This window comes from Mobula birostris, chromosome 12 (assembly GCF_030028105.1).
Source record: "Mobula birostris isolate sMobBir1 chromosome 12, sMobBir1.hap1, whole genome shotgun sequence".
Classification (NCBI taxonomy): domain Eukaryota; kingdom Metazoa; phylum Chordata; class Chondrichthyes; order Myliobatiformes; family Myliobatidae; genus Mobula; species Mobula birostris.
The window spans coordinates 113404222-113418268 of NC_092381.1; the positions used below are offsets into that span (position 1 = coordinate 113404222).

The 14047-nt window shown below is 46.0% G+C and overlaps 1 protein-coding gene across 5 annotated transcripts in view; it reads left to right on the forward strand.

The window, feature by feature from the left end:
- Nucleotides 1-14047, forward strand: part of sars2 (seryl-tRNA synthetase 2, mitochondrial) — a 124919-nt gene that overhangs the window by 40321 nt on the left and 70551 nt on the right. For all 5 annotated transcript variants that reach the window (XR_011888095.1, XR_011888096.1, XM_072274512.1 and 2 more), the window contains exons 7-9: nucleotides 5563-5668; nucleotides 7579-7626; nucleotides 11790-11898. Coding sequence is in view for 3 of the 5 variants with exons in the window: in XM_072274512.1 (XP_072130613.1) it covers nucleotides 5563-5668; nucleotides 7579-7626; nucleotides 11790-11898 (263 nt within the window). In the remaining 2 variants the exon portion in view is untranslated. The remainder of the gene's footprint in view (nucleotides 1-5562; nucleotides 5669-7578; nucleotides 7627-11789; nucleotides 11899-14047) is intronic.

Below are 14047 nucleotides of genomic sequence, written 5' to 3' on the forward strand. Positions count from 1 at the left end.
CCCCGGCTATAAGAAACTTAAGGAACAATCTATATCTAAGCTATCATATGTATTTATATTTATTGTTCTTTTTAAAATTGTTTTTTTAAATTTTATGGTGTTTTTATGTGCTGATCAGATCTAGAGTAAAGGTTATTTCGTTCTCCTGTACACTTGTGTAGTGGAAATGACATTAAACAGTCTTGAAACTTGATCGCTCTTAGTTGTCACTGCTGACATCTCAGGCATTTGAGATCAGTAATAAATACTAGTCATAATAATGATGCCCATATCCCGCGTCAATGAACGTCACTTTTCAGTTATGTGCCCTGCGTGATGGCAGTGTTAGCTGTTTCAACGTGTATTGAACCAGCTGGTAATCTCTGTGTGAACAAGTGCTTGTCCGGATACGACTCTGCCCCTTGCAGGTACTGTATTATTTGAGGTTCTTTCTTCCTGTCCACTGCAGAACAGCGGGGGGGGGGGTAGTCCCCGTGGCTCACAGACATTCATTATCTCTCAGACAGCTCTGTTGCTCACTCACACGTCCCCTTCTGTCCTGCGGCTGGCAGTGATACTTTAAACTCTTGTTACAGCTGACTTATGAGAGATTGGGTAGCCTTTTTCACTGCAGGCATAGTGATTTTTTTTTTAACAAACAACCGCTTTCCACAGAGTGAGAGGAGCTTCTGGCCAGTTTCCAATTTAGATTTATTTATCACATGTTCGCTCAGTGGCCACTTTATTAGGTACACTTGTACGCTTGTTAATACAAATATTAATCAGCCAATCGTGTGGCAGCCAGTCATAAAAGAATGCAGACGTGGTCAAGAGGTTCAGTCATTGTTCAGGTCAAACATCAGAGTAGGAAAGAAATGGGATCTAAGTAACCTTGACAGTAGAATGATTATTGGTGCCAGATGGGGTGGTTTGTGTATCTCAGAAACTGCTGATTTCCTGGGATTTTCTCACACAGCAGTCTCTAATGTTTACAGAGAATGGTGCAAAAAAAACCCCAAAGAGAAACATCCAGTGAGCAGCAGTTCTGTGGGCAAAAATGCCTTGTTAATGACAGAGATCAGAAGAGAATGGCCAGACTGGTTCAAGCTGACGGGGAGGCGATTGTAACATGTGGTTAGTTGAGTTACTGAAGTGGTGTGCAGAAGAGTATCTCTGAATGCATAACATATTGAACCCTGAAGTGGATGGGCTCCAGCAGCAAAAGATCTTGAATGTACACTCAGTGTTCATTTTATGGACTCACTTTCAAGGTGTCTTCACCTCATGTTCTGTAAGCTCTGTGGTCGAAAGGGGTCACTGGCTCGTATACTGTCCGGGTGTAAAACAGCTCGAACTCAAGGACGGTATAGGTGGCGCCATGATAAGGTGCTTCTGGCTCTTGCTGACACACTAGAGCGGGAGAGATGCAAGAAGAGGACGGCTGGCACAGATTTGAGGAAGGCCATCACCTTCATCAAAGAGGGAGCCAGGCCTTTCGTAACCAAACAACCAAAGCCCAATCTGCTGCTAACGGCCAGGTCCTGGGAGATGAGGGTCGATGTAGGAAGGAAGTTGCAGTTCCCGGATGTGGTGCACACAACCCTATGCCCGGACATTGTACTGTGGTCAACCGAAGACAAGAAAATAATTCTGATTGAGCTGACTGTGCCGTGGGAGGAGGGATGGGAAGAGGCCCACGAGAGAAAGGCCTTGAGGTACCAGCCCTTAGTGCAGGAGTGTAAAGACAAGGGATGGCAGGCATGGTTGTTCCCTGTGGAGATCGGCTGCAGAGGTTTCCCAGCCAAATCAGCATGGCTGTTGTTGTCAGCTCTGGGCCTGGACGAAAGGAGCAAAAAACAAGCAGTTCGTAGGATGGGGGAAGAGGCAGAACGAGCCTCTTGTTGGATTTGGAGCAGGCGAGAGGAGGGGAGCTGGAAGCCAGGAGCAGATGGGCAGTGATTTGGCCACCACTGCCGGCCCACCAACTGGAGAGTATCGTGGTTAAGGGTCGAAACACTCGGTGAAGGTTGGGAATCACCTGATGACATCTGCTCCTGGCTGAAGGCTACAGTTACCTTATAAGGTATCTGGAGAATGCACCCTAACAAGTGTATGTAACAATAAATATTTATTGTTTATTTATTATTATTTTTTCTTCCTTTTTGTACTTGAACAGTTCATTGTCTTTTGCACACTGGTTGAACGCCCAACTTGGGGTGCGGTCTTTCATTGACTCTTTTGTGGTTATTATTCTATTATGAATTTTTGAGTATGCCCACAAAAACTGAATTTCAGGGACATATATGTACATTCATAATAAATTTACTTTCAACTTTGATCTTTACTCTGTGCAGGAGGTACCTAATAAAGTGGACGCTGAGTATATATTGAAACATACAGTAAAATATGTAGTTTGCATTAACACACCCTAGGAGGTGCTAGGGACAGCCTGCAAACATCACCACACATTCTGGCACCAACATAGCATGCCCACAGTGTTCAGCAGAACTACACTGAACACAATAAGCAACAGAACAACAGCAAGACAAGCCATATTCCTCCCTCACACCTTCCAACACACATCGGTTCTTCAGTCCCAGAACAGGTTTCCAGTCTTTGGTCTTCAACTATCAAGCTTCGATTTCTGGACTTCTAATTGACTTTTAGGTTTTGATCTTTGATCTTAAGTGTTGACTCATAACCCCCCACCCCCGGACTAACCAATGACGATAGACTGAACCCCAGACTCGAGTACCAGGCATGCTAATAATGGGATCCTGAACTTCACACTCGTACTCCTGTCTCACTGATGATGGGACACCAAACTCCACACTCAAACTCCTGCCTCACTGATGACAGGATACTGAACACCACAATTGAACTCCTGCCCCGCCAATGATGGGACCTCAAATTTCAAGAGCGGTGACTCACCAGCCCTCTTTCCTAATGGAATAGCAATCATACTTATAAAAACTTGTATAGATGTTTTAACTGGATGCAGGCATAAAATGGCACGATCTCCCACTGTGCGTCAGTTTGTCTGCTTATTCCAGGAGGTACCATTGTTCCCTGGTCCAATGAAAGTCCATCACAAGAAGACCATAAGAAAAGAAGGGGTCCCAACACCAATCCCTGCAATGCCACTAGTCATCGGCAGTCAACCAGACAAGGCCCCTTTTATTCCTGCTCTTTGCCTCCTGCCAATCACCCAATCTTCTATTCATGCTAGTATCTTTGCTGTAATAAGTTCTTCACAGGGAAGGGAATCTGAATGTTGATGGACTCTGACCAGGAAGTTCTTCACATTAGTACTTAGCGAATCTGGGTCTAGATATGGACAGGACAGAGTTGATGAATGTTAGAAGAACTTTTGACTTTTTTGTTGGTCTGTCTGTGTCAACTCTAGGGTTTCTGGGGCTCGTTGCAGTACATTATAGACACCAAATATTGGAAAACTGTGTATAGTATTTGCCATGGAAGTATTTCTTGTTTCAAATATGTTGTAGAAGAAAAGTATTCTCTCACACAACCCAGTTCTGCATTCTAGTGGTGCATGGGAGGTCAATTTCAATGTTTAAGGAAAGTTAGGATAGGTACATGGATGGTAGTGGTATGGAGGGCGATGGACCTGGTGCCGGTCGATGGCAGTAGGTAGATTAAATGGTTCAGCACAGACTAGATGGGCCAAACGGCTTGATTATGTGCTGTACTTTTCTATGCCTAATTATGTTGACATTGGACTCCATTCATCATCCACATTCCATATTCTCTTAACCCCTGTCCAAAGAAAGCTTTAACAGTTTTGATGAAACATCAACCTTTTTCCTCTCTCCACAGATGCTAGCTGACATGTTGAATCCATTCATTCATTATGGGCTGCGTCTTATGATGCGCCCAATCATGGTCTTTCCATGACCATCATTGTTCTTGGCAAATTTTTCTACAGAAGTGGTTTGCCATTGCTGCCTTCTGGGCAGTGTCTTTATGAGATGGGTGACTCCTGTCATTATCAATATTCTTCAGAGATTGCCTGGTGTCGGTGGTCACATAACCAGGACTTGTGATGTGCACCGGCTGATCATACAACCATCCACGATCTGCTCCTATGGCTTCACGTGACCCTGACATGGGGGGGGGGGGGGGGGGAGGGGGGGGGAGGGGGGTGCGCGGCTAAGCAGGTGCTACACCTTGCCTAAAGGTGACCTATAGGGTAGCAGAGGGCAGGAGCACCTTACACCTTTGGTAGAGACGTATCTCCACCCTGCCACCCAGACATGTTGAGTATTTTCAATAATTATTTTCTGATTCCAGCCTCATCAGTGTTTTGTTTTTATAAAAATAATGGTGGTTTTAAAATTTTCCATTGATCCCACCATCAGTTGGGTAGAGAACTCAATGTTTATGGCAGATGGCATTGAAGATGGCAGCGCGCACAGCTCTCCGGTGAAATGATATCGTATCTGTTAAATAGGGGCCGTGGACAATTCTGATTTGATGGAGACAGACGTGAAAGCACAGATGAACATCTGGAGAAATTTCTGAAATGTCGGTTCGCTGCTGCTGCTACTGTGTGATCGAGAATCTCCGGAGGGAAGGCCCCAAAATCCCCGGCTTTGCCTGCTGCTGGTGACCAAGGCTGAGGTTGAAGCATTCGGATAGAGATGGTGCTTGGTACTTGGTGTCGGAGGGCTGATCGGAGGCTTGAAGTTTTCGGACGACTCAGAGTCAGACTGTGGTCGGGCATGGCAGGGAGAGTTTTCTTCCTTCTCCCGTCTGTGTGAGATGTGGGACTTTCAAGAGACTTTGAACTTTTTTACTGTGCCATGGCCTGTTCTTCATCAAGTTATGGTATTGTTGCACTGTTATAACTATATGTTATGTGGTTTTTGTTAGTTTTTCAGTCTTGGTCTGTCCTGTGTTTCTGTGATATCACACCGGAGGAATATTGTATCATTTCTTAATGCATGCATTACTAAATGACAATAAAAGAGGACTGTGTGTCCTCATAATCTAATCTAATCTAATCTTCCTTGAGCATCCCAGCTGTAATTTAAAGGTAACACACACAAAATGGTGCAGGAACTCAGCAGGTCAAGCAGCATCTATGGAAAGGAGTACACAGTTGACGTTTCTGGCCGAGATCCTTCTTCGAAGAGGGAAGGAGTCTAGCTGGAAGGTGATAGGTGAAGCCAGGAGGGTGGGAAAGGCCAAGGGCTGGAGAGGAAAGAGTCTGATGGGAGAGGAGTGGACAATGGGAGAAAGGGAAGGAGGAGGGGACCCATGGGGAGGTGATAGGCTGATGAGAAAAAGTAAAAGGTCAGAGTGGGGAATAGAGGGGAGGGGACAGTTTTGTTCACTGGGAGGAGAAATTGATTCTCATGCCGTGAGATTGTAGGGTACTCAGACAGAATCTAAAGTGGATTTTAAGGTCTTTGGTGTATTCCCCTAACCCAGTCTCTCCAAACCGGTCCAGTAACAATTGTTTATATTAAAAAAAACAGCTGGACCATGCCATGGCTTCTTGGATAATGGAGGCTGGTTTAGAGTTTAAACATTAACTCTTTGTATTTGATCTTGATCCAGGCGCCTCTCCCATGTCTCTGGCCATCGATCCTACTACCTCCGAGGACCAGGCAGTGAACTGCAGCAGGCTTTGGCCCAATTTACAATGAGCAAGCTGCTCAAAAGGGTGAGCTCTTTTGAACAAAATCCAAAATGCTCTCCTTCCTTACCTTCTTCGGGCCATTTGATGCGCCTCGGACGAGCATCACAGATATCATTACTTCTGCCGTGTTTTCCACACTGCTCACACTTTCATATGGTCCATTCTGACTCTTGCCTTTCTCAACTTCTTCACAGCTGCCTTGACCACATCACTTTCTATCCAGTGTCCTGTATAGATAAGTCCTTTCTCCCAGCAACATGAACAAAATGGTGGAGGGATTCAGAAAGTCAGGCAGCATCTATACAGGGGAATAAACTGTTGTCCTGATGAAGAGTCTTGGCCTGAAACGTCGACTGTTTATTCTCTTCCATAGATACTTCCTGACCAGCTGAGTTCCTCCAGCATTTTATTGAGACTTCCAACATCTGCAGAATCTCTTCTATTTAGTCCTTCCTCCTAAGTTCTTTGGCGCCATCTGCCCTGAAGTCAACGCTATCCACATGGCTTCTGAAATGTCTTCCCATTTCCTCAACCATAACTTCCCCTGTGCAACCCTCAACCATGTCTGTGCTATTCCACACATCTGTTCTCAGCCCCTCTACTCCCAAATCTGAGTTTCTTTCAGATTTCAGCAGTTTTTGTTTATTTTTCATAAAATTGCAATTCTTCTATTAGGTTTCTTTCCTAGCTAATTCTCCAACTCGATGGCATGAACATCAACTTCTCTAACCTCAGGTAGTTTTTCCCCTCTTCCCCCTCCTCTCCTTTTCCATTCCCTATTCTTAACACTGCTCCTCACCTAACCATCGCCTCTCTTTGATGGCCCCCCAGCTTCCCTTTCCCTCATGGTCCACTATCCTCTCCTATCAGATTCCTCCCACTTCATATCCCTTGCTATCTTCTCACTTCATTCCCTTCTCCCTCACCCACCCTCCCTCCCCTAACCGCCCCCAACCTGGTTTCACCTCTCACCTGCCAGTTTTAACTCCTTCCCCTTCCCCTTCCCCCACCACCTTTATTTATTGATTGAGATACAGCAGACAATTGGCCCTTCCAGCTCTTTGAGCCACACCGCCCACCAATCCCCCTATTTAACCCGAGCCTAATCACGGGACAATTTACAATGACCAATTAACCTACCAACCAGTACATCCTTGGAAGAAACTGGAGCACCCGGAGAGGATACAAACGCCTTAAAGGCAGTGGCGGGAATTGAACCAGGGTTGCCAGTTCTGTAAAGTGTTGTGCTAACCACTACGCTGTCGTGCCAGGGCGTAAGTATAGGGTTTGAGAAAGTGGTTGATGCAGGTGGTTGACAGTAGTTAAGTAATGTTGAGATCAGGGGTTCACAAGCTTTTTTTTATGCCATGGACCTCTACCATTAACGGAGGGGTCCCTGGGCCCCAGGCTGGAAACCCCTGGTCTAGTGAACACTTGAATTGCTTGGACATAGAGGGGATGAAGTGCCAATGAAATCGGATGGCCTGGTTAAGCTTAGTGTTTTAGCTGAACCTTGTGAGGCCGGACTGAGTGAAGGCTCTGGGCCAAGTAGTCTGTGACAGTGTTAAAGACAATTTTAAAAGATTAGCTTTGTCACATGTACGTCGAAGCATACAGTGAAATGCACCAAATCAAATTAGCATGGATTATGCTGGGTGAGTGAAACCATGCTTCAGGGTGCTCACAGCTGCCTAACCCTGATCCACCTGTCTTTGGGTGCAGGAGGAAACTGGAGCCCCCGGGGGTACCACGTGGTCACGGGGAGAATATACAAACTCCTTACGAATTGAACCCCAATCTTACCGCTGGCATTGTATAAAGTGTTATACTGACTGCTGTAACATGATGCCCACTAGTCAGGGTGGGTAACTTGGACTGAATATTGTACAATTGTGCTGACAGATTTAATACTTCTCCCGTAACTTTTTTTTCAGGGATTTGAGGCAATATCTGTTCCTGATATGTTGAAAGGGGCTGTGTTTGTAAGTATAGAAATTTGTTCAATTGCATTCATTAAAAGCACTGAAGCAGGCCATCCAGCCCAAGTCTTCTGTGCTGATATTTTAATTTTTGTATCATACTCCTGCCTGACTGCATCTCATCCGCTCGGCATTTCCCTTTTCCCTTCATGGTCTCTCCTCTGAAATGTATCTCCATAATCTCCTTCAAAGCCATATCTACTTCAAATCAAATCAAATTTATTGTCATTTTACTATATACATGTATACCGTCAAATGAGACATTTCTCCAGACCACGGTGTAAAGCACAGTAGTACACAGATTACACATATAACTTAGGAAAGCAAGGTTAAAATCTACAGGTGGGTTAGGTAAACAAGGTAAAGTGTATAATTTAAATATTATAGGGTACAGAACCGATTATTCAATGACACTTCAAATTTGATGCGGCAGGGAGTTCAGAAGCTTTAATGTCCTGAGGGAAGAAGCTTTTTCACATCCTGACTTTATGCTTTGGATAAAGTCTCCCGCCTGGTGGTAGAAAGTCAAAGCGAGTGCTGAACATGAATGGTGTAATGTTGAATCAGGTTCACAGGTCTGGCGAGTGAGCCAGAAAACACTGACTACAAAGAAAGTATATTAATTATTTATTTACAAACAATTAAAAATTCGACCAAACATTAATGTTCCCCAAATTATGGAAACTACAAAGCTGAGTATTCAGGAAACACACTTAGCTAAAAACGCGTGCAGAGCTTACCTTCCCAGTGGCTATGTGCACCGCTTGCCTTAAACAAAGGAAGAGAGAGCAAGCCTCTTCCATGTGTTATTTTATACCCAGGATATCTGAAACTGACAGGCAGCTAACCAATGGGAAAAGCAGCTGCAATTTCTAAAACTGACCGATCATGACAGAAGTGACTTTCGACAATCAAAGTAAGCAATGCTCCCACAGGACAGATAGGTGCGATCCTTGATGTTACTAAGGGCCCTGCATACACAGCGCTCCTGATGAATGTCCTCAATGAGTGGTCGGGAGATATCTGTGATCCACTCAGCCATTCTCACAGTCCTTTGTAGGGATAGTCCGATGCTCGGCTGCTCCCATACCAGATGGAGATGCAGCTTGTCAGGACACTCTCAATGGTGCTCCTGTAAAATTCAGTTAAAATTGGCGGGGTGGGGTGGGGGAGAGCCTTGCTTGCCTCATTCTCCTCAGGAAGGTGTAGGCACTACTGTACCGCCTTGTTTGGGGAGATGATATTGAGGGACCAGGTGAAGTCATCTGTCATGTGAACTCCCAGGAACTTGGTGCACTTAACTCTCTCTACGGAGGAGCCGTGTATTCACAGGGGGAATGGGTTGTCTGCCCTTTCCTGAGGTCACAATTATTTCCTTGGTCTTCTCCACATTCATAGTTCGGTTGTTCTCACAGTAGTCCACCAACCGCTCCACTCTCTCTCTGTACTCCGACTCATCATTGTTGCTGAGGCCAACCGCTGTTGTTTATCTGCAAACTTAATGACTTGGTTTGAGCTGAATCCTGCAACACGTCATGCATCAGCAGTGGGCTTGTTTATGAATGATGTTAGTCTCAAGTCAAGTGTTGGAAAGTTGAACATTACAACACAGCACAGGCTATTTAGCTCACAATGATGTGCCCAAACTTTAACTGCTTCATGATCAATCTAACACTTCCTTCTCCCATGAGTGACCGAGGCCTCTGCCGGTCAGAGTCCACCATGGATGTTGTGTCCTAGCAGTCTAGATGCACAAGCCTGGGCAGTACAATATGGAGAGCAAGCTGTTGCCCACGTAGCCAGCTCCCCTTCTCACACATCTGATGAACCCAAAGGAACGGCAGAGGCCAATACAGTTTGGCACCAGCGGCGTTGTAGGAGTTGCCCGTCAGTGATTGAATTCAACATAGGACTGCCTTTGGGATTCCAGCTCCAGATTTTTCCTCAAGGTTTACTCCCAAAACCTTCCCCGTGAGTTGGGTATAGCTGCAAGGCAGCGGAGGTTTCAGATAAAAGTTTTCCTTCTCCTAGATGAACTGTCAACCACAGCTGATGAGTCCCACCTGCCCAAGGTGACTGATTCTAAGGCGCCAGTAACCCTTCTTTACCACTTTTCCTGTCAGTAGAAACCGTTCTGCTGGGCTTAGTAGCTAAGCTACACACAGACCAGGAGCTGGAGTTGGTTGTCAGAGACTATTTGAGGTGCACACGATTGGCTATTACAATTTAAGGAACCTCCTCCCATGTAGCCCTCCATTTTTCTATCATCTATGTGCCTATCTAAGGTTATCTTAAGTATCTACCACTGTCCCTGGCAGGTTCATTGCACCATCATTCTCTGTATGTATGTATGTATGTATGTATGTATGTATGTATAAATAAATAAATAAATAAATAAATAAATAAAGCAAGCAAGCAAGCCTACCTCTGAAACCCCTTCCCCCCCCCCCCATACTTTCCTCCCATCAGCTTTAAGTATGCCCCTTCATATTAGCCGTTTCCACGCTGGGGAAAAAGTCAGACTGTCTACTCGATCTATGCTTCTTATCTTCATGTACATGTCTATCAAGTCACCTCTCAGCCACTTTCTTTCCAAAGAGACAAGCCCAAGCTCACTCATCTTTTCCTCATAAGATAAGCTGTCTAATCTGGGCTATCCGGGTAGGTCAAGGAGCAGGAATTCCTGAAGCTTCTTTCACTTGCCAGTATAGGGGTGAGAGAAGGCCTTGGTTTAACATTTTATCCATAAGGTGACACCTCAGTATTGTACTGGAGATGTGGCCTATATTTTGAAGGACTTCAATTCAGGACTTCCCGACCCAGAATCAAGAGCCCGTCAGGGCTTACTGTCGGATGCAGTGAGATCTTTGCCCGTGAGAGAGGAAGCTGGAGCACCCAGTGAAAACCCCCGCACTCACAGAGAATGTGCAAACTCCACACTGTCTGCTCCTGAACTTCACCGTGGAACTTGGGTTGCCAAGACTGTGAAGCAGCCAAACTACTTGCACTGCCTGCTGTACCTTTGTTGAGTGAAATTGCTGAAGCTTTTGTGACATCTCTGCTGGTCCTCAAACAATGGTTTAAAGGTTCAGTGTGATATCAGAGAATGTATACAGTATACAGCCTGAAATTCTTACTCAAACAGGGAAAAAAACGAAGAATAAATGACAGAAGTATCAGAACCCTAAAGCACCCCTTCACCTTCCCACACACAAGCATCACCCCTCCTATTCCCCCCACTTACCCTTGCAAAGTCACTGATTTCCCCCCTCCCACCATGCAGTCAATAACAAAACCCCCAAAAAGACCTTGATCTAGAGTCCATCAAAAACTACAATCCATCCTAACTTCGGTATCTCAGACAGGCTCTCTCTCACCTACTCCAAGCACAGTAATTGTCTATCGGCTCATTGGCAGACATTAATATTAATAGACCTTTGATCTCATTAATTAACTTGGAAGAAAACCAGAAATTCTGAGCTCTCATGTATATACTACACAAGCAATGCACTTCATTGTTACACCTGTACACCTGCTCGTTAATGCAAATATCTAATCAGCCAATCATGCAGCAACTATCTGCACAAAAGCATGCAGACGTCATCAACAGTTTAGTTGTTATTCAGACTAAGCATCAGGATGGGGAAAATATGTGATCTAAGTGGCTTTGACTGGAGTGATTGTTGGTGCCAGAAGGGGTGGTTTGAGTATCTCAGAAACTGCTGATCTCCTGGGATTTTTCTGTACAACAGTCTCCAGAGTTTACAGAGAATGGTACGAAAAGGGAGAATACATCAAATGTGTGGCAGTTCTTTGGACAGAAACACCTTGTAGATGAGAATGGTCGGACTGGTTTGAGCTGACAGGAAGGTGACAGTAATTCAGATAGCCATGCGTTATATCAGTCGTGTGCCAAAGAGCATCTCTGACCACACGACACGTCAGACCTTGAAGTGGACAGGCTCCAGCAGCAGCAGTAGCAGACCACAGCAGGGTCTGGGGTGTACCTAATAAAGTGGCCACTGAGTGCGTATTAACAGCAGTACACTCTCTGGCAGTTGCACTGAAGGCAATGGAACAGAATTTTGGAAGTGCTCTACGGTGCACTAGACATGGGTGATGGAGGATGAGGATGCCTTTAACAGTTGAATTTCCTAACTTTACAGGAGGGTTGTGGAATGATGCCCAATGCCAAAACATCTCAGGTGTATCAGCTCGATTCTGCTCGCTTCGGTGATCTCTGTCTAGCAGGAACAGCAGAGGTTGGCATCGCAGGTAAGGGCATGACAGAATGAGTTAGGAGCCTTTTGCATTCCCTGAGCATTAACTAACTTTAACCCTCAATGGATAAACTGGGGTTAGGGGGGTGTGTGCAGGGGTGGGGGGGGAGAGAGAGAGAGAGAAAGAGAGATGAGTGATGTGAGTGGGGGAGGGAGAGGGAGATGAAAGAGGGAGAGAGCAAGAGAGGTAGTGGGGGTGGGGAGAGGGAGGGAGAGGGGGTAGACTGACAGAGTGGGGGGAGAGGGAAGGGGAGAGGGTGGAGTGTGGGAGGGAAAGAGAAATGGAGAGAAGGAGCAGGTAGGGGAAGAGAGATGGAGGGGAGAGAAGGGGAGAAGGAGAGTGAAAGGAATAGAGGGTGAGAAAGGAAGTGGGGAAGAAGAGGGTGGAGGGAGTAGGGGAGGGGAAGAGAGACAGGAGAGATGGAGGGGGATAGAGATGGAGGCGGAGAGAGGGGGAGGGAGGGGCATAAGGGGAGAGAGGGAGAAGGGGGTTTGGGGAGGAAGAGGGGAGTGGGAGGAACGGCGGGAGAGAGGGAAGGGGAGGATGGAGCAGGGGAGAGGTGGATGGAATGGGTAGTAGGAGGGGGAGGAGGAGGAGTAGAGAAACGATGAGCAGAGAGGGAAGGGTTTGGAGGGAGGTAGATATGATTGATTTGTTCCATGAGCTGTGTACCTGACACACCACAGAGTGGAGATAACACAATAGGTAGTGCAGATGTCCCTTGGCTCCAGTGACCCCCCCCCCCGCCCCCCCAGTCTGTTTCTGAACTCTGGGATAGAGATTGGGCTTTCTCCTTGCGAGCAACACAAAGGCACTGGACGGTAGGCAGCAACCATGGTGGGAAATGGTTAGTCGATGTTGTGGATCAAGCCCTAACCCTCAGTTCTGACGTTCATGTCCTGTTGTACCTCCTTCTGCCCAACTTCTCACCCTATTAACATATTCCTTTCTCCCTTCATTATTTCTCTTCTGAAATGTACCCGCACAATCTCCTCCTTCAAAGTCTACTTGCCGTGAGTCGCGGGCTTATTGTTTTTTAATGATGTTGGTCTAAGGTCAAGTGTTCGAACATTTTGTAAGCTTTTCCGAGGATCATCAGTTTGATGTGGTGCATGAGCTTATGAGTTCCTGAGATCCCAAGAGCAACGCTGTGTAGTTCCTTGTTGGGTTGCTCATGGCAGTGAGGGAGGTTCCAGACCAAGACCAATCCAACTTAGACCTTCATGGTGCAATGGGTAGAAGATGATGATGGATCACAGCAGCAGTGAACTGTCCCCAGTCGTCTTGCATTCTGTACCACTGGACTCTGACCCCGATCAGTCAAGGACCGTGTGGGCGCTTCCAGTGCATTAGCCTACCCACGTTAAATAAAGTCATGCACAGGCATTCTCCATTAAGGGAATGACCCCTCAGGAAAACGTCATGCTCACCTTGAGTGATGGCATTATAACTGTTAGAACGGAGAACAACACAGTACAGGCCTTTCTGGACTGGAAGGAGATGGCCAGTGTAAAAAAAAAGTGCGGGAGGTAGGGGAAGATGAGAAGCAAGGGTCATCAGTGGATCCAGGTAAGCAGGGGTTAATAGGCAGATGAGCATGCAGATGCTCGGACATGACGGGTGGAAGTGATGAGTGGAATTCTCTCTGTGACTGAGTTTGCTCTGGTGCTCTACTTTCCTTCCACATCCCGAATGCATGCAAGTTACTATGCTAATTTGTTACTGTAAGTTGTCTTTAGCATATCTGATGGATATGGTTCCAGCTCCCGTAGGCAGTAGAGAGATGTGAGTACTAGATGTATTTAAGGCAGTGTTACATAGAAACATAGAAAACCTACAGCATAATACAGGCCCTTCTGCCCACAAAGCTGTGCTGAACATGTCCTTTCCTTAGAAGTACCTAGGCTTACCCATTGATCTCTATTTTTTTAAGCTCCATGTATTCATCCAGGAGTCTCTTAAAAGACCCTGGATTCCACGGACCCCTCAGTTAATGGTTGGGGACCCCTGTTCTAAAGGGAGGCTGATTAAAATTACAAAGAAAGCATGGCAGTATCTCTACTTCCTTAGAACTTTACGAAGATTCGGTATGGTGTCTAAAACTTCTATGGATGTGTGGGGCAGGGTATTGGCTGGCAGCCTC